General features: G+C 38.8%; 1 protein-coding gene across 9 annotated transcripts in view; it reads left to right on the top strand.

Moving 5' to 3' along the window:
- ZMYND11 (zinc finger MYND-type containing 11) overlaps positions 1–20,765 on the top strand; it is a 108,803-nt gene extending 88,038 nt beyond the window's left edge. For 6 of the 9 annotated variants that reach the window (XM_040968152.1, XM_040968153.1, XM_040968159.1 and 3 more), the window contains 11 exons: positions 1,548–1,625; positions 2,092–2,184; positions 4,761–4,848; positions 5,651–5,706; positions 7,056–7,133; positions 7,985–8,103; positions 12,169–12,376; positions 12,815–12,883; positions 13,860–14,132; positions 14,443–14,628; positions 18,459–20,765. In XM_040968152.1, the coding sequence (XP_040824086.1) occupies positions 1,548–1,625; positions 2,092–2,184; positions 4,761–4,848; positions 5,651–5,706; positions 7,056–7,133; positions 7,985–8,103; positions 12,169–12,376; positions 12,815–12,883; positions 13,860–14,132; positions 14,443–14,628; positions 18,459–18,581 (1,371 nt within the window). In that variant the 3' untranslated portion in view covers positions 18,582–20,765. The remainder of the gene's footprint in view (positions 1–1,547; positions 1,626–2,091; positions 2,185–4,760; positions 4,849–5,650; positions 5,707–7,055; positions 7,134–7,984; positions 8,104–12,168; positions 12,377–12,814; positions 12,884–13,859; positions 14,133–14,442; positions 14,629–18,458) is intronic. The other 3 variants (XM_040968155.1, XM_040968157.1, XM_040968158.1) reach the window with 3 other exon arrangements.
- The last annotated feature ends 355 nt before the right edge of the window (positions 20,766–21,120 follow it).

Below are 21,120 nucleotides of genomic sequence, written 5' to 3'. Positions count from 1 at the left end.
TAACCCCGACACTTAGGAGTGAAGCACAATTGCATTTGATGGAAAATCACCCATGTCTGATGCATAGCTAGGTTTGGGGAAAACTGGTTTGAAATAAGCATGAATTTAGAAGCTGTATGCATAGGTGGTAGGGCTGAATACGGGGAGGAACAGACATGTGTGCGCTTTGCCTGAGAGGTGAGGCCAGAAGTGGAAATGGAAGGAAGAAAGTGCCTTAAACATGAAGTAGATAAGATAAACTGTACATAACAAAATGTTTTCCCTGTCTTTTATTCAGATGTTTTCTATGGACCTATTTATTCTATTTGATTAAGCTCTAGCTAAAAATTCTAAAAGCTCATCTTCTACTGTTTTTAGCAAAATTAAATAACTTCTTATGTATAATGTTCTTTGAAGAGCATTCTATCACTGGACAGAGAATTAGAATTTAGTCACATGAAAATGTTAAAATGTCCGTTAAAATAGTGGCCAAACCCAGTCAGCTCCTCCAGAGAAGAATCTAATTACATTCAAATGTCCAGAAATTTGGCCTTTGCATTCTTTTTTTTTTTCCCCTCCATTAGAAAGTCACATATACAGAGAGAAGGAGAGGCAGAGAGGAACATGTTTTGTTCATTGATTCACACCCCAAGTAGCCACGACGGCTGGAGCTGAGGCGATCCGAAGCCAGGAGCCAGGAGCTTCCTCCAGGTCTCCCACATGGGTTCAGGTTCCCAAGGCTTTGGGCCATCTACCACTGCTTTGCCAGGGCCACAGTCAGGGAGCTGGATAGGAAGTGGTGTTGCTGAGATTAGAAGTGGTACCCATATGGGATCCTGGAACATGCAAGGCAAGGACTGTAGCCGCTAGGCTACTTGGCCGGGCCCAGCCTTTGCATTCTTTAGACTATTTTTAATGCCTTGGCCTTGATTAAGTATTCAGGACCATTTGTCCTATTTCCAGCCATCTAAAACTGACATAAAAAACCAGAATTTTGATGTGTGTGTGTGTGTGTGTATGTTTGTGTGTGCATGTGTGTGTTAGATTTTTCTTGAACGGTAAATTGAAAACTGCTTCATAGGCCGGGCTAATAGATATTGGAGTTATTATTGTGTATATCTTTAACACTTTTAAGTAGATATATTATTATGCATTGATTTTTGAAAACCTTTTTAATGAAAAATGTTACACTTGAATTCACCATTTAGTTGCTAATTGGAAATATTCCCCAAACCACTTTATCCTTCAGTATTTTAATAAAACAAGTGAATGTGCATTGTATCTATTACTTTTTTTATCTGAAAACTTGTTGAAGTTCTAAAATAACAAGAAAAAATATAATCTGTAAAATTTTATGTCAACTACAACATGGAATTTTTTCAGTTTCTCACCTTGTAGCAGTAAATACCATTTCTATCCTGAAGAGATTCAATTTCTCTTTGACAACTATGTAGAAAATGGTATTTCTATTAATATTTGCATGCTTTAGTCTTAACATGACTTTTACATGACGATAACCATAAGAATGATAGGGCTTTATATATCACTTCTTTTTTTTTTTTTAACAGAGCATTAAGAAAAAAAATACCAACAAACAGGAGATGGGCACATACCTGAGGTTCATTGTCTCCCGCATGAAGGAGAGGGTGAGTCCTGCTCAGGTGCATTGAAAACCTCCCCAAACACACCTTCCCCTTGCTCGATTTCCGAGTGTAAATGTGGAGATAGCAATATGAAATGTGGAAACCTGTACTGTCTTACTTGCTGTCTGAACTAAATAGTTGTATAATAGCCAACTTAACATTCGCTTTTGGGTTTTGACTTTTTTTTTAAGTTATGTTAGAGATGTGTAGTTTTTAATTTCATTTATCAGAATAAGCATTTTCATTCACTGTTTATAAAGTGAACTGAAATTTTCCAAAGATGGTTCTGTCAAAATCCCAGAGACTGCAACATGAAGCTACAAGTACGTGTAGCTTGTTATGTTTGGTTTTGCAGTATTTTGTGTAAGATGTGCCTTTAAAGGTAGAAAATACTTTCCGTTTTAGAAGTTCATGTTTTACCTGTCTCTCTTTAGCTGCATTTAAAACTGATATTCTGACCACCTTTTAGGCCATTGATCTTAATAAAAAGGGAAAAGACAATAAACATCCAATGTATAGGAGACTGGTACATTCAGCTGTTGACGTTCCCACCATTCAGGAGGTAATGTTGGTTTCTTTTAATTCCTTTTCAAATATGTGTTATTAATAATCAAGTTATGCAATAACATAAAGAGTGCTTGTGCCTGCTCTTCTTCCATGAGATTGCATCTTCTGCAATTTATTACTAAAACAAGCGAACGAAAAAGGCAAAGCTCCAGGTGAAGACTTATTAGTTATTGCCAATTTCAGGAGTTTACTCTAATACCTATCAGGTGTCATCTTTTTAAATTTATATGCATAAAGATGTATTTATTTTTATTGGAAGTCAGATTTACAGAAAGAAGGAGAGATAGAAAGATCTTCTATCTGCTAGTTCAAACTCACCCAAGTGGCCTCAGTAGCTGAAGCTGAAGCTGATTGAAAGCCAGGAGCTAGGAGTCCCTTACAGGTCTCCCACGCGTGTGTAGGACCCAAGGCTGTGGGCCATCCTGCACTGCTTTCCCAGGCCACAAGCAGGATTTGCAAGGGAAGCAGGGCCCACAGGATTAGAACCAGCGCCCATATGGGACCCTAAAACATGCAAGGCAAGGAATCTATTAAGCTATTGCGCCAGGCCATCAGGTGTCATCTCTTAAAAGGCTCAGTTTTTTTTTTTTGATTATTTTTGATTATTTTTGTTTATTGGAAAGGTGGATATACAGAGAGGAGAGACAGAGAGGAAGATCTTCCGTCCAATGTTGATTCACTCCCCAAGTGAGCGCAACGGCCAATGCTATGCCGATCCGAAAGCCAGGAGCCTCTTCTGGGTCTCCCACGCGGGTGCAGGGTCCCAAAGCTTTGGGCCGTCCTCCACTGCTCTCCTGGGCCACAGGCTGGGAGCTGGAAGGGAAGCGGGGCTGCCAGGATAGAACCCGTGCTCATATGGGATCCCGGGCGTGCAAGGCGAGGACCTTTAACCACTTGCGCCACTGCGCCAGGCCCAAGGCTCAGTTTTAAACAACTAATTAGCAAATATTTTATAGTTTGAGCAATTTAATATTTCGGATGTAAAGATTCATTTTGGAACATGGTTTTTATTATTAATAAACCCATTAGCAGTCCTTTGCTATCATGGGAAGATTAAGAATTCAGTTTTCAGTATTGATGAAGATTGTTCTTTTGACATGACTGACAAATACTAGAATAAAAATAGTTTTTATTACTTTCCATCTTTAGTTTCTCCTAAACTCTGAGACTTGTAAAAAATATTTTTAAGTTTTAATTATTTATTATTTTTCAGAGTAACAAATGAGATCAAAGACATAGACAGAAAGAGCATCCATTTGTTGCTTCATTTCCCAAATGACTACAAAAGGTGGAACTGGTCCAGACATTAGCCAGGATGCTGGAACTCTGTGCAGATCTCCCACCACAGGTGGCAGTGATCTCATTACATGGGCCATTTTTCTGCTATCTCCAAGTCATATTAGAAGGAAGCTGGATCACAAATACAGTAGCTGGGATGTGGGGCACAGCGATCACCTGTGGCAGCTTTGCCACGACGCCTGCCCCTGTACAAGATGTTCAGAAACCCAACCACCCTTTGTTATGATTTTCTTTGCTCGTGAAACTTCATTTAAAAAAAAGGTATTCCAAGATGGAATTCCATAGCCATTTCTTTTTTTTTTTTTAAGATTTATTTATTTATTGGAAAGTCAGATAGACAGAGAGGAGAGACAGAGAGGAAGATCTTCCGTCCGATGTTGATTCACTCCCCAAGTGAGCGCAACGGCCAATGCTATGCCGATCCGAAAGCCAGGATCCAGGAACTTCTTCCAGATATCCCACACGGGTGCAGGGTCCCAAAGATGTGGGCTATCCTCAACTGCTTTCCCAGGCCACAAGCAGGGAGCTGGATGGGAAGTGGAGCTGCCGGGATTAGAACCGGCGCCCATATGGGATCCTGGGGCGTTCAAGGCAGGACTTAAGCCACTAGACCACGCTGCCGGGCCCATAGCCACTTCATCCAATGAAGTCTTCCTAGTTCTCCCCATGTGATCCGGGTTGATTTGAGTAGATGGGATGATTGCAGCTGGGTTCACAGCGGCTTGGCCGTGTGCCCAGCAAGTGCTGACTGAAACAAAACTCCCATAAGGAAAATGAGATTTGATATTTATATTTGCAGCCATTTATGGTACAAGTGAAAATGTGGCCCATGATTAAGTGCAGAACTCCACGCAGGTGCTTTGGGAGTGCTCAGGGAAGGTTGTGGTTGTTAGCCATGTGTGAATCGGGTCATCTGTGTGAGCTTCTGAGCACTCTCAGTACCAAGTCCTGCCCTAGCCCCAGGACGTTCCGAAATCCCGATTGGGAAACGAAGTGCTCAATCTCTGAAATTCACTCTTTCCTGTTGCCTGTAGTAACTAGGCTGCAGGCTCTCTGAATGGCCATGCCTCATCGTACCATAGTACAATAGTAAGGGGTGTAACTGTTGGTTTATTTGATGCATATTCCCCGTTAGAACAATGAGACAGAAGTAGTCATCTTGTTATCCAAGAAAATCTCTGCTCTTTCCCATATTTTAACCCCACAAACATAATCCAGACATGAATTTTCTCAGTAAATTTCGTGTTTTTTTTTTATTTTTGTCTTCTACAGAAAGTGAATGAAGGGAAGTACCGAAGTTATGAAGAGTTCAAAGCTGATGCTCAACTGCTTCTCCACAACACAGTGATATTCTATGGAGGTTGAATATTTTCTGTTTTTCTTTCTGTGTACATTTTGAAAAACATATTTATTTTCTTTATTTTCAAGGCCAGGGTACAAAGAAAGGGAAGGGACAGAGAGTGTGTCCCCCTGCTCATTCACTCCCTGAACGGCAACAATGAGCAGGACTCGGCCAGGTTGAAGCCAAGAGCCTGGGATTTCATGTGGGTCTACCAGTGGGTGCTAGGGTTCCGCGCACTTGGACCATCTTCCACTGCTTTTCAAGGAGCTGGATCAAAAGTGGAGCGGCCAGTGCTCATATGGGATGCTAGTGTTGTAAGCTGTGGCTAAACCCACTCTGCCACAATATCAGCCCCTTGTGTGCATATTTTAAAACTACCATTTACATTCTATGTTGAGAAATAAGTTTTATAAAGCATTACATCCTAAAAAGTAATAGCTTAAAGAGTAAGTAGCATCAAAGTCTAAACCTAAGGATGTATGAAAGTGAATGCCCACCCTTAAAACTGTAACATGGATTATTAAGTGATGAAAATGTATTTATTGTTTAGCATTGAGCTTTCTCATTAGCATGTTAATTCTAATTGCTTCTCCATGACATTAATATCCCATCATTCTAAGGTAAGGGATCACAATATAACTATATACCTAGACAATTATTGGATGTGTTGCAAGCAAAATAAAAGTTGCCCATGGAATTCTTTATTGTTGCCTGAACTTTATTTAAAATGCACATGTCGGTTTAGTGTATATATCCCCTCTCACTGAAAGAAAATAAAGTGACGGTATTTGATAGAATTTTCTTTATGTTTTTATTACAGCAGACAGTGAGCAAGCTGACATTGCAAGAATGCTATATAAAGACACATGTCATGAGGTACTATTCATGCCTAATAATTAAACTCTTGGCTATCACCCAAATTCACGTCAGGATTCCACTCTTGCATCTACTCTTTAATTATGTCATTTCCTTACAGTGTGATGTTATTTTCATGTTTGTAATAATATATTGGCTGTAATGCAGTTGGAAGACAAAGTTCTTGGCACAACTGCTCAGAGAGAGCTTGAGAATTAAAGTTAATTACTAAGTAATAGTTACACGGAATCTTAGAACTACCCTTAAGAGCTGTTGTATTAGATAGTTCATGTAAGTATGGCATGATGTCGAACAATAAATAAGCAAATAAATACATAAAATCTTTAAATGAAGACTTTTTTAAAAGATTGGCTTATTTTTATTGGAAAGTCAGATACATAGAGAGGAGGAGATACAGAGAGGAACATCTCCTGTCCATTAATTCACTCCCCAAGTGGCCTCAATGGCTGGAGCTGCTGAGATCCAAAGCCAGGAGCACAGATCCTCTTCCAGGTCTTCCAAGCAGGTGCAGAGTCCCAAGGCTTTGGGCCATCTTCAACTGCTTTCCCAGGCCACAAGCAGGGAGCTGGATGGGAAGTGGAGCCGCTGGGATTAGAACCGGCGCCCATAGGGGATCTCGGCTCGTGCAAGGCGAGAACTTGAGCCACTAGGCTACCATGCTGGGCCCTAAATGAAGGCTTTAAATCTGAGTCCTCACTAATTACATTGACAACAAAACAATCAAAATTCTTGTCTATAAAATAAATTAAGTAGAAATGTATAGTCTTTTTGTTCTTCTTTATTTAAAACAACTGTAACCTATACTTTTGCCAACTTGCTCAATTTTTATAACAAATGTTTTTTCTTCAGTTAATTTCAAATTTTACTTTTTATTCATTCACTATTCCTTTGATGAGTGCTCAAGATTAGCCAGGCATGTGTTAAGAAAAAAAAAATGATGGTGATCAGGGCCCAGGCTTCCTGCTCGTGGAGTTCTGTTAACAGGAACTCTGGAAAAGAGAATACATCTCCTTAGTGGTAAGTTGGAGTCAGGAGCCAGAACTGGGCACTAAACCCCTAAACTCTGACACTCCGATACAGAACACAGATATCCTGACTACTAGGCCAAATTCTTGTCCCAGGAAGAACTTCTAGTGAAAATAACATTTAATCTGAGTGTTAGCCAATGAAACGAAAGCAAGGCAGTATTAGGCTGTGCCAAACCTCAGAAATAATTTAAAATCTATTCTGAGATCACAGAGGAATGAAAGTTAAAACTATGTATAAAGATAATGTGAAAATACTAATTTAAGTGAATAATTTTATAGTTCAGTGTACATGTGCATTTTATTGTTTCATTTCTTTTTCAGCTTGATGAACTACAGCTTTGCAAGAACTGCTTCTATTTGTCAAATGCACGTCCTGACAATTGGTTTTGCTATCCTTGTGTATGTGAGATTTTGTGATTTTTGTCTGTTTTTAATTCCTAAGTTTATCCTGACAGTGCTCTAAGGATGTTACTTCTAGCTTCTTGAACATTATAATCCATGCTAAACATTTTTTTATTTCAGATGATATGTAGTTTTAGTGAGGATAAGCAACAGAAATGGGGCGGGAATCCTGTGATTGTACATTTCTGATTTTTAAATGAGATACTCAAGACTAGACATTGGATTCTTTAACAGATAATAAATTGAATTTTTGCTTTTCTTTTTATCCTTTGACATGAGCTGTCAGGGTTTGCATATGTCTATAGCTTATATAAATTGCCACCTGCAGTGGTGTGATTATAACAATACTGATAGAAAACTTTTGAGTGCTCTGGGCAGGCAGTCCCAGTGACGTTAGCTTCAGACTCGAGCAAGGAGCCATCCTTCTGAGACATTACTGTGCATTACAGTCACTTGACGATCTTGTTAAAATGTACAGCTTTGAAATCCTATGTCAGAATAAGGCCTAAACGTCCACCAGTTCTAAGCAATTTGCAGGTGCTCTGATCTGCTTGCCCCAGACTGCACTGTTGAAGCAGAGTTCAGATGTTCTAGTCGCCACCGTTGCTCACATAGTCATTGTCTTGGAAGGCTGTCTGCTTGTTCCAGCTCCTCCTCTTTGTGAGAAACAAGAGTCATATTTTTTGTGTTTTTCTTGAAGGCACCCTTGTTTGCAGAAAAAAAAAATGTTTGCTTAGAAGTTAATAAATACTTTCAAAATAATGGATTATATTTCACTGTATAATTCAATTTTGATTGTATACTTGGCATTTAATACTTCATAACAACATAAGATATTTTATTTCCAGATACCTAATCATGAGCTGGTTTGGGCTAAAATGAAAGGTTTTGGATTTTGGCCAGCCAAAGTCATGCAAAAAGAGGACAATCAAGTTGATGTTCGCTTCTTTGGCCATCACCACCAGAGGTAATGCCCGCATGTGTGAGCAGTGATCAAAGCTGTGCTTCTCGGGAAGGGCAGAGAGAACACGAAGTTCATTTCAGCTAGGAAAAACACAGCACATAACTGTGCGGTGCAGACAATGATGTTTGTGAGTTGTTCTTTAGATGCTGCTTACTGAAGAGGATCTTTTCAGTATCTGCTGCTGTTGGACATAACAGTGCTAAGATTGAGTTCATAGTGCAGTGGCCTGGAAGCATCCTCAGAATACATCCATGGCTTAAACACTGTAATGATAGTACAGTAGTTTCAGTGTCATGAGGAATACTGTGCAGAAAATATTGTTAAAGAATACTTGAGGAAAACATACTTGAGTCTTTAAGTGTGTCACCCGAGGAGAATATTAAAACACAAAATTACATTTCCAGAAGTTCCTTTGCCCACTCAAGCTTATTTCTGGAAGATATCACCAAACAGTTCTAAACAGGTGGGCCTCATTTTCGTCTGCTTTTCCTACACATAGTATGCTCAGGAAGATATTTGAAGTCAGTTATTAGTTAGGATATACTTTAAAAGTTCTTGGGCCTTGTGTAGTATCCATGCAGCTTAAATCCTCATCTTGAATGTTCCAGGATCCCATATGGGCACTAGTTCTAATCCTCATGGCCCCACTTCCCATCCAGCTCCCTGCTTGTGGCCTGGGAAAACAGTTGAGGACAGTCCAACTTTGGGACCCTGAACCCATATGGGAAACCTAGAGGAAACTACTGGCTCCTGGTTTTGGATTTCCTCAGCTCCAGTCATTGTGGCTATTTGGGGAGTGAACCAGTGGACAGGAGATCTTTCTCTGTCTCTCCTCTCTGTATATCTGATTTTCCAATAAAAATAAATAACTTTTTAAAAACATTTATTTTATTTTTATTGGAAAGGCGGATATACAGAGAGGAGAGACAGAGAGGAAGACCTTCTGTCCGATGTTCACTCCCCAAGCAGCCACAAGGGCTGGAGCTGAACCCATCAGAAGCCAGGAGTCTCTTCCAGGTCTCCCATGCAGGTGCAGGGTCCCAAAGCTTTGGGCCGTCCTCGACTGCCTTCCCAGGCAACAAGCAGGGAGCTGGATGGGAGGCAGGGCCACCAGAATTAGAACTGGTGCCCATATAGGATCCTGGCGCGTGCAAGGCCAGGACCTTGACCACTACACTATTGCACCAGGCCCTAAATCTTTTTTTTTTAAAGATTTATTTTTATTATTTATTTATTGGAAAGGTGGATATACAGAGAGGAGAGACAGAGAGGAAGATCTTCTGTCCGATGATTCACTCCCCAAGTGAGCGCAACGGCCAATGCTATGCTAATCCGAAGCCAGGAGACTCTTCTGGGTCTCCCACACGGGTGCAGGGTCCCAAAGCTTTGGGCCGTCCTCGACTGCTTTCCCAGACCGCAGGCTGGGAGCTGGAAGGGAAGCGGGGCTGCCGGGATAGAACCGGCGCCCATATGGGATCCTGGGGCGTGCAAGGCGAGGACCTTAACCACTTGCGCCACCGCGCCAGGCCCCCAGGCCCTAAATCTTTTTTAAAAACAATTCTTGTCATGTTAAAATTGATTGATTCAGGGCAGGTTGCCAGTCTCTTGATTAAAATGCCTGTGTCACACATGAATCTAGCTGGAATCAGTGCCCAGGTGTGGCTCCTGACTCCCAACTTTCTGCTCATGCAGACCCTGGAACACTGTGGTAATCATTCAAGTAATTAGGCCCCGGCCACCCATGGGGAAGATTTGGATTGAGTTCTTGACTTCGGCCAAGCTCAGACTACTAAGGGTGTGTGGGGAGTGACCTAGAGGGTGAGAGTTGTTGGTATCTCTGTGTCTGTGCCTCTCAAATATGTAAAAGTATATAAATAAGTATTTGCTTGAAAATGACCTTTATAACGTTATAGTCATGGGTTTTTACTTATGTAAGCACCATAAAACATACCAAAAAACTGCTAAGCCTCTACTTAGAAATTTTTATTTAATATTCTTTTGATAGCCATAATATCAATACATAAATGTGGATACAAAATTTTAAACAAATAATGTTCTGGGACTAGTCCCTTTTACACACTCAAATAAACTAGAATGATCCTTCTTATATACTCCAAGCACTTTGCAAATTGTCAGGACAATGATTAGTTGTGATTGCATTTAACATGATTGCTGTACTACAGATTTGATAGGAAAGATTTTACCTGCCAGGGAGGAATAAAATAGCTGACAATATCTTTTCAAGAGGCTCAATCTCCTCTTGCTGCACATAGATCAATGCAGATGGCAATTGATCAAACAAAAAAAAAATAGGTATAGGCAAAAAAAGTAGAACATTTGAAGTTATTTACCATAGAGCGTAGAAATATCTTACTCTGCAAATATTCAGAATGTTCAAAATTGGCAGACATGCAAGTACTGCAAAATTTTACTATAATTTTTATTTGACTTGCTTAAGTTATGAGGTGTTTGCTTTATTTTTATATTTTTTATAGATCAGAAGGTGTATTTTGTGATACTTTTTGAAACTACAATCCTGATTACAGTGATGGAGTGGATTCTTTTTAAAAGAGACAGATTTCATGCATTTTGTAGGTACAATTCTAGCATAATCATGCTTCCCTCAGTCCCTGTTCTCTCCCTTTGCAACCCTGACTCTACCTCACTCCTTCATTTTTTTTCTTTACTTTTTAAAAAATATATAATTTTAGTCTACTGTATAATCACAGGCTTAATGTACCACTAACCATAATATTTAGGAAGTAAGAAGTGGAAATACCACAGTTCCACAGGACTATCAACCAAGGCTAAAAATAATAATCTAATCATAAGATTTCCAAATTTTCCTACACCTTTTTAAATTCTGTATTACCTACTAGATGTCAGAGATTAGTTTTGGGGGGACTGGCTTATTTCACTAAGCAAAAAACGCTTTCCAATTGCATCCGCTTTGAGGAGTGTTCCATTCCAGGCTACATAAACATTTATACCCCATTTATTTTTTTTATCTAGTCATCAGTTGATGAACTTCTATATTGATTCCATATCTTAGCTATTGTGAATTGAGTTGTAGTAACCACGGAGGGTACAAATAACTTTCATATACTTATTTCATTTCCTTGAGTAAATTCCCAGTCATGGTGTGGCTGGGTCATGTGGTAGGTACACCTTCAGATTTATCAGGAATCTCTATACTGTCTTGCATAATGATTTTACTAGCTTATATTCCCATCAGCAGCACATTAGCCAGCCACATAACTTCCCCACATTTTTGCCATCATTTAGTCTTTATCTTGATGATAGCCTTTCTAACTGGCACAAAGTAAAACCTCATTATATATATATTTTTGTATTTCCCTTATGGCTAGAGATGCTGAACATTTTTTTCATCTGTCTTGGCCATTTGTATTTCATCCTTTGAAAAATGCTTATTCATGTCCTCTGCCCATTTCTTAAATGGATTGTTTGCTTTGTTCTTGTTCATCTTTGCTGTTTATAATTTTAAATATTAATTATTTACCAGTTATATGGCTTGCAAGTATTTCCTCCCATTTTGTTACTTGCCTCTTCATTCTTTTCTTTTTTTATTATTATTATCATAGTATTATCATTTTATGATACAGTGTACTTAGGGAATTACGTGCTGCTTCCCAACATGCATGTGAGTAAACAGTTAAATCAGAAATGGAGCCAGACCCAGGCACGTTGAGGTGGGCATGCAGGCATCTCACTTGGCGTTTCAACTTCTGTGCCATTTAGTCTCCCAGAGTTAACTGTTTCAAACAGGAATTATGAAAAATATAGGTAAATCAACTGTAACAAGCTGAACTGACTGAAGAATAAGTGAATGGTTAGGAAGTATTCATGATTTATTTCAATTCTGAGAACTTTGATGACTGAAAAAGAAATCTCACTTATTTCGAACTTGTTCAAAGTTTGTTTTTTTTTAAGCAATAACTATTTAATAGTTTTCATAGATTATAGATACCAGAAATCATACTTTACAACAGGGAGAGTCCACTGAATATTCTTAATATTTTTTCTACCTCATTGAATATTTTTCCTAAGAGCCTGGATTCCTTCTGAAAACATTCAAGATATCACAGTCAACATTCATCGGCTGCATGTCAAGCGCAGCATGGGCTGGAAAAAGGCCTGCGATGAGCTGGAGCTGCACCAGCGCTTCCTTCGTGAAGGGAGATTTTGGAAATCTAAGAACGAGGACCGAGGCGAGGAGGAGGCAGAATCCAGCATCTCCTCTACCAGCAACGAGCAAGTGAGCGGGGGTCTCATTTAGGAATTACCCACTAATTATCATTTGTAAATGTGAATGTCTCAGTGTACACTCCTCACTGTAATGAACAGATTGATCGCTTTCTTTCCCTTTCCTATAAACACTGCGAAATGATCTGCACAAGTAAGCCAAAACCAATTCAAATCAATAGAGACATTGGTCACTGACCTTGAACCTGACCCTCCCAGTGTGAAGAGAGTAAATCCTCTGCTCATTATTGCAGTCACATTAGCTCTTTCAAGCCATCAGTTACCAGGATCAGTAAGTAAGATTAAGCGATAACTGAGTGGATGGAAGGATGTAATGGAAAAGGGATTAACTTTCTCATTCCTCACCTGTGGGTCCCCTTTAAGTATTTTCAGCCAAAACATATTTCCTAGTGTCTGGAATAATATGATATTACTTTTATAATGCCCACAGCTGAAGGTCACCCAAGAACCAAGAGCAAAGAAAGGACGACGTAATCAAAGTGTGGAACCCAAAAAGGAAGTAAGTTGCCCACCTAGCAATTTTCAGGTGGCAATTGAAACAGGAAATACTCTCAAAGTATGATCAAGGCCATTGATTCTGGTAGATACTTGTGAAATTTAGTTGTCATCAATCAAATAATATCCATCAAGTTTGAACCTAGTCTTCTGACTTTGCTGTTCTTATCTACTGCTTCTAGAACTGCACACACATGCTCAAAGTCTCCATCTTCACTAACAACCACCAACCAAAGTTTGGCTAAGTGGGAAGGGTATGTTTTGCATTTCCTGGGCACTTTAATACTTTTTATAGTATTATTAAAGGCAAAGCATTTATTCAACCAATTGGTTCTGCCAGTGTTTGAAAACCAGAGGAGACTGTGACTGAGCTCAGCCATTGGAAGTTTCGTGAGCTGTGCTTGTCTTAAAACCATGTAAACCTCGAAATATTCCAAACACATATTCAGTGAGAAGTGGTTTAGGATTTTAGGAAATTTGTTAATGAATCTATTCCAAGGAAGTGAATTAAGTTAATGATTTTACATTCTCTATGATTACTTTTTGTTTGCTCTGTTTTGAAAATAATACCTATAATATTAATATGTGATGAAATTATTAGAGAACTTTCTGTTCAAGATTATGTTAGCTGCTAAAATTGCATGGTTTTTTTTTTCATTTGTTGTTTTGGAGAGAGGTTTGTTTTAAACAGTGATGAATTAGGCACAATAAAATCTAGCTTAATTACATGGTTTTTAATAGCAATTTTTATATGGCAGTATATATGAACATATCATTGATTAACATCCTATTGTGAGGAGTCTACAAAAAGAAATGAAAAATATGTATAAAAATTACATGGATTTCAAAAATGTGCACCAAAATAATTTATCTTTTCATTACATTGTCTATAAACTGTTAGAAGTACCCTCATTTGCTGTTCTTGAATGAGTGAATTGTACTGCTTTGTTCTGGACCTAAGTACATTTCCTGCCCTTAAGGAACCAGAGCCTGAAACTGAAGCTGTAAGTTCTAGCCAGGAAATTCCTACAATGCCTCAGCCAATTGAAAAAGTCTCAGTGTCAACTCAGACCAAGAAGTTAAGTGCCTCTTCACCAAGGATGCTGCATCGAAGCACCCAGACCAGCAGTGATGGCATCTGTCAGAGCATGTGCCATGACAAGTACACCAAAATTTTCAATGACTTTAAAGACCGAATGAAATCTGACCACAAACGAGAAACTGAGCGAGTTGTCCGGGAAGCTCTAGAAAAGGTAAAGCTTGTCTCCATAGTGCCAGCTTCTAGAACCTGGGCCTCTCCTGCAGTGGCTTATCTTCTTTCCTTGTGCATGAGCAAGGTAGCAAGTTTTTAAAACTAAGAATATAATAAAACTGTTACCTTTATAGCATTTTAATCCATAATGGTACTTTCATTATCTTTGTTTTTTGATACATTTTTATGAAATATAGGGTAAAGAAACATCAGTTGAATGGAAACTATGTATTTTTTTTTAAGTTTTTTATTCAGTCCACAGGGTCCATGTAAATTATGAACTGATATATGGTGGTTTAACTACATTCCAGCTACGTTCTGAAATGGAAGAAGAGAAAAGACAAGCTGTAAATAAAGCGGTAGCCAACATGCAGGGTGAAATGGACAGAAAATGTAAGCAAGTAAAAGAAAAGTGTAAAGAAGAATTTGTAGAAGAAATCAAGAAGCTAGCAACACAGCACAAACAACTCATTTCTCAGACCAAGAAGAAGCAGTGGGTAAATATCAGTACTTTTAAACATTTGTATTAATATGCAATGTTTCTGCATTTTTATAAGATCCAGTGCAGTTTCAAGACACACACACACACACACACACAGAGGATAAACTGATCAGTTCAAGAAATTAGCATTTCCTAGTCATTAGAGCCTTCGAGGTCCTGGCTCCAGTTTTTCAAACAGTAATGTAGATTAATGTAGTCACGTTACCACCCCGGGTCCTGTGCAGTCTTTGTGTGTGCCTGGTTTGGGCAGGGCTGGTAGTGACATGTGATAAACCAAGTCGCCCACCAGGGCATCTGTCTCCCTGACACCAGAGCAGATCCAGAGGCTCCATCTGCTGGCCCTGGCCTCATGCTAGTGGCTTGGGCGTTGCCCTAAGCCGTCATACCACAAGCAGTGCTAGCATTGAACTTCAGGGAAAAATCCCAAGTGGAAGAGATTCCTTGGCTGCCTGCCTAAGGAAGGAGCAAAGGCTTGGCACTGGGGTTCAAGTCTGAGGTCTCAACTTGGTTCCCTCTGCCCAACCCCTTCCCAGGTAAGGTGAGGCCTCTCTCTCCGAGCAGAGTGCTTGGGCCTGGGAGTAGGGTGGTGCAGGCCAGCTTCCCGTCCTGTCTCCCTCAGTGCATCTTTTAGGATTACTGCAGTACGCCTAGGCAGGCAGGCAGTTCTCTCACTAGGCTTCTGTAGCTCATGTCTAGGTGACTTGGTGCAGGGACAGCTGCTCATATCACCAGTGGAACATCTCACTCAGGTACCATCTTGTTCTGCCTCTTAGTATATTTTTTAGAATCTCATTTCTGACAATTTACCACAGGTATGATGAAAATTAATCCAGAGTAATAAAGGAGTTATATGCAAAACTTATTCCTGAAATAATATCTATTGTACAATTCTCATCCCCACTTAATTTAAAATTTCTATTAGAAGTCATGTAATCTCCTAACACCAGAACTCCATTACTCATTACTGGTCAGACTTGCTTTGTTGAATTGCAATTGTAACAGAAAGATACTTTTAAAAGTTTATGGGAAAATAGAATTAAAAGGTGAGTTTTTTTTGATGAAAAGGTTTTTAAATCTATTATAGTTTTTTATAATATGAGTTTTCTATGAACTCTCTAAAGTGCCCTTGTACTTCAGTTCATAACATATCTATGTACAGTTTGTTCTGTAATTTCTCCATCAGTGCAACTGGATGGCCCTTTCTTTTTAAAAATTTTAATACTTGTTATACAGGTGAAGAGGTTCCAGACCCATGTGGGCCTCCAAGTCTAATTAGGAAGGAGAGGGTTGGGCCGAGGCAAAGTGTGTGAGATAAAAGTTTCATTCTTCCCTCCCGCACTGGCACTGGAGCAGACAGGATAGTGCACTGCCCCTTGCTATCACATCGTATCAGTGTCTAAAGGAGGTAGTTGTTTGAGGCCCCACTGCGGGGAAGACTGCTCCAAGGCCGTGACTTGAGGTTGTTCTGAGAGGTTGTTGGCTGTGTTACACAGCTGCGGTAGCCCGGCCCAGCCTGGCCTGCTCCAAGGCCCAGGTTTCAGGTATGACAGCCAGTACTGTCTGGACAGTCCTTTCTTTGACATGAGCGTTTGTAGTTAATATCCAGGTTGTGAAACTGTAAATATAACAATAATACATAAAACCTTTTCAGATCTCTCTGCACTGAACCTTTTACATTAGAAATCTTTATAGTAATAATGCCTTATTGATCTCCGGCTACATTCTTTGAAGCCTGACTCGTGCGTCAGTCATGTTCTGTTTGTAAGTCTTGTTCTCCCTAAAGTAGATGTCTCTGGTTACACAAGAGCCTTGTACTCGACAGCCTCCACAATATGTAGTTATTTGGTGGGGGAACACCTGAGTGGTCATAACTTGGTTTTAATTATAAGAATTTCTCTATAGAAGTTTTGTGATGCCTTTTAATTCTCCATGTTATCTACCCTACATTATATAAAGAGATTGTTTAAATATGTGTGAATTTTTCATGAAAGAATAAAACCAAAAATTTGCAGTAAAGGTTTGGGAAGGAAGAAAAAGAAGATAACATATAAATATGAAGAAAGTTTGGTAGGAAAAAAATGGTAAGTGATGTAAATATCACTAAATGGGAACTAAGGTATGCTCAAGATAACAACAGGTACAAGATGAAAAATTTTGGCTTTAGAGACAAAAAAGATCTAGAAACCACATGCGAGACTTACGAGAAGAAATTTCCTGTATGTTTATTAAAACTCAAGAAAACGACATGGCTCTAAGCAAGAATTCTAATGCTGTCTTTCATAGTATTTCAGTATTTGTGAAATAGGTAAAACTAGCATTTTCATGAAGAACTTGGAACTTGTGAAATTGACCAGTAACTAACAACCTGGTTGATAGAGTTAGAATTCATCTTCTGGTGAGTGTGCAGCTCCTAAGCTTCCCTCTGCTCCCATAGCTGTGCTTTACATAATTGGAAGAAATGGAACAGGATTAGGAAAGAAAACATGGGCATGTTAGAGGAAAAGAAAAAGTGAGTATTACTTTGAGACACAATCAAGAGAAACATACCTTTTAAATAAATCTATAAAGAAAAGAAGAAATGGAAAACAAATGTATGCACAAATAAGTTAATGGGGCACTTGGAAGGCAGGAGAAGGAATGAATACAATTTAAAGATAAGGCTTTGCCCAAAGTCATAGCAGTGGTAGAGGTGGCCTGTCCCCACCAACCTGTAACAGAACTTCATGCACTTGCAATGGCTGATATAATACAACAGTTCAAAAAACTGATTTTAAGAAATGAAGCATAGAATTTGCAATCAGGAAAGAAATTAGAAGGTGAGATTTTTAGATCTTGAATGATAACTGGATTCCTGGGATCCTACTCCCTGGTTCAATATGTATCAAATTGACATTTGTTTTTAATAAGTATGCTCCTCTCTATATGATTTGTGTCCATGGGTATTTCAAAAGATCCCCAGAAAATATGTATGATGAAAAACTATGCATGGATTTGAAATTTTTGCAAGAGCTGAATAACTTTGTATTTTGGTTCTATTTCCACAACATCTTGATGTATTTCTAGATCTGTCCTGACCCATTGACAAGTGTTGATATTCCAGCCTCATCCCTCATCTTCCTGAGACTGCAGTTGTCGTACTAGTGTGAACCACTCACTATTTTCTTCTTTTCAGTCCCAGTAGTACAACTGCGTACTGGGGATGTTTGGACTGGAGCATGGAGGGCAGGGGAGCCATGTTGCATACGTTTGTTGTGGGATGTGGGATGCCAGTCTTCCACTATCAGTAATACCTTCTTCCCTGACAGAATGACAATCAGAAATATCTGAAACATTGCCAAAAAAAAAACTGTGGAGGCTGACTTGACTAGTAGATTAGAGGTCACAGGTGACCTTGATAATAGCACATGTGTTGCATTGGTGGAAGTACAATTGTGCAGTCACTGGGAGAAAGGATGAGAAGTAAAGGTGATTCTTTCGAGGAGATTGTAAGGGGGAAGAGAGAAAGTGGTAGCTGGGAATGATCAGCAGGACAAGAGCTTATAAGAGAAGTAATTGATGCTTGTATGCTGATGATAATGACTGTAGAGATGAATGAAAGGATGTGTTATCACAGGTGAACTGCAGTTTCCTGACAGCCAGATACATGCTGCCATCTCAAGCCTCACCATTGTTGCCTCCTGGTGCTCAGTGTGTAAAATAGGACACTAGCTTTCATGGCTGAGCCAGGAGAATCTTAAAAGCACAACCATGAGTCTACAGTTTCTAAGAGATGCTTACTCATTCACTTCCAAGTCTGAACAATTGGTGCCCACTTTGTGTCTGCAGTGCTACAACTGTGAAGAGGAGGCCATGTACCACTGCTGCTGGAACACGTCCTATTGCTCCATCAAGTGCCAGCAGGAGCACTGGCACGCGGAACACAAGCGCACCTGTCGCCGGAAAAGATGAAGCCGGTCCTCCCAGGAGAGCCACCCCAACGATTACTCTTCTCAGACAAAGCGGTTTTTGTTTCCAAGAAGCCAAAATTGTTTCGAATTTGCTTCCCATTTTGCACCAGCCTTTAAACACTTTTCGTGAAGAAGTTTTGCACAGTAGTTTCAATCTTCTGTTATTGGTCCTCCAGAGTTTTTTCAGGGGGGCAAAAGTAACATCAGTGGAGGGTATTATTTTAAATAAAATTTAATTGAGAATTTGTTGCATTTTCAGCAAATTTTAAAACATTTTTAGGTTTTACAGAGATTTTAACCTTTAAACAGCAGATCTTAAAAAAAAAAAAACAGGTGAATACAAGCGAGTTTAACAAAGAAGCATTTAGAATAGATCTGAATGTAAGAACTACAGAACTGTTTCAGAAATAAAACATACTACCTTGATGTGACATTGATTTCTTAACCTTGTTGAGCTGGTTTTGTTCAGCTTATTTTACTGTTCAAAGGCATTATCTATTGGTTGTGCCAGTGGGTATATGATTGAATTTAGGGAACAGGGTTGACACAGCAGGGCTAGTCCTGCGTATTTTTTCTTAACTATTTCCCAATTGTGTTTTTCATTATTTCTTTTCAATATATAACTTTTATAACAAATTATTAGCTTTGATCTTGTAGTTTAAAATTGCAGGGAACTGGGGTAATCTTTTACTGAGCTGGATCTTAGAGATAATGAATATTTAAATTTTAAAGTTTGCACATTTCATCTTTGTCCTAACATGAGTGCTTGTAATGAATAAACAACAAAACTAAAAAGCCAAAAACTACCTTTATTCATACATGAAATTATAGCTGAGGCATACAGATTTCTTCCTTTTCCTCCCCAAATATCATCTTACTGCCTATTATCTGGTGTCACCTCGTGTATTGTAAGTTAAAACTGAAAGGAAAGAAAGCACTTAAGTTTCACAGAAGCCGTTATGTTTGTAGGAATGGGTCATTACCTGCTAAACGAGCTCCATCACTGTACACAGAATGAAGAATAATGCATGTTAATTTTCCTGTATTAAAGATGCCGTGATTTGTAAAAAGTCTGTATTTTGCGGAATGTCTGGACTAAGAAGCATTACCAATAGGAATGGATCGATAGTTGAATAATGATTTTTTTATATACATAGAAATATATGAAACAACCAGGAAAACTTAAATTACTTTTCTTTAAAATGCTCACCATCAAGAACATTTATGTTTTTCTTTTTTTAAAGACTGATCTTAGACCAATTCAAATCCCCATTTATCATTTAGGTATTTTTTTGAGGTTAGAGAAATAATTTGTAAATATTTATTTAGACCTTTGATATTTATTTGAAGCAGTTACTCACAATGGAAGTGAAAGAATCAGGAGAAAAGCCTTTTAAAAAGTTTTCTCCAGGTTTGTCAGGGTCACTCTAAAAATGGAAATGTAAGTAAGTCTTCTGTGAACTCTTCATCTGATCTTGAGATGCGGTTGCAGATGGTGGTGACACAAGTTAATCGACAAAACTACTGCCAAATGGTGCACAATATTTTGTACAAACTACCCAGTAGCCCCATTTCATACAGTGTATCTAAATTATGCAGTAACTGGGCATCACCCTCCCCTCTTTGTTGCTGTGAAACTAGTCACCGTCGCCACAGTGCTGTGGCACTGATAGAAATATCATTCATCAAGAACACTTAACCTTCTTTGATTGTTTTTTCAAGTTTTAAAGCTTCGATCCACCCCTATGAGAGCAAGTTATTGTGGAAATATTTTTGGTGTCAAATCATCCCAGAGTATGTAATATTTAACTGATAGCTGCATGAAAGTGAGATTCGTGTTCCTTGGGCTTTTTGTCTCTGCTGACACGGTTGCACATTTCCAAGTTACTACAGCGTGAAAACTGTGTGTTTAAAAAAAAATTTAAAAAAAGATTGTGGCCTGGTTTTGTAAAAGTTTTAGGTAAAATAACAATTGATTGTTTTAGAAATCATTAAATTTTTTTTCTGCGAATCATAAAGCTATATCAAGGTGTTGAGCTTAGCCACTACGCACATTGTAAGTATCCATCGTGGCTGTCCAGTTCTATGATGCATTCTGGCATTTTGTAAGCTGCTCTGACTAGCAATATATAGATTCATTTAATGTGTTAACATTGGTTAATAAATGTATTTAAAAAAAAAAAAAGACTGGCTTTAGTAAATTGTTGACTTAGTCCAGTCCCTGATGAGACCAAGCACAACTGCATCTAACTGTTGATAATCTAGTGTGTTAGACATTTAAAGCGAATCCACACCCATCAGTTCTCAACAAGAGCCTGAAGAACTTATGCAGTACTCAGAACTGATCAGATTTAATTAGAAACGAATGAATTTTTATCCTCTGTTTTCATGTACTTGTTGGTATAGTAACTAGAAGTTACTTTACCTTATTGGGTTTTAACACTACCTGGCTTTGCTCATTCATGTCCTGAATATGTAATACAAGTAGAATCTGATGGTTTAAACCAGGATATTAAACTCCTAGTTACTGTAGAATTCTG

The sequence above is a fragment of the Ochotona curzoniae genome, unplaced genomic scaffold (genome assembly GCF_017591425.1).
Source record: "Ochotona curzoniae isolate NIBS_2020 unplaced genomic scaffold, NIBS_Ocur_1.0 scaffold_4683, whole genome shotgun sequence".
Lineage (NCBI taxonomy): Eukaryota > Metazoa > Chordata > Mammalia > Lagomorpha > Ochotonidae > Ochotona > Ochotona curzoniae.
This window is presented reverse-complemented; position numbering and strand designations above follow the sequence as displayed.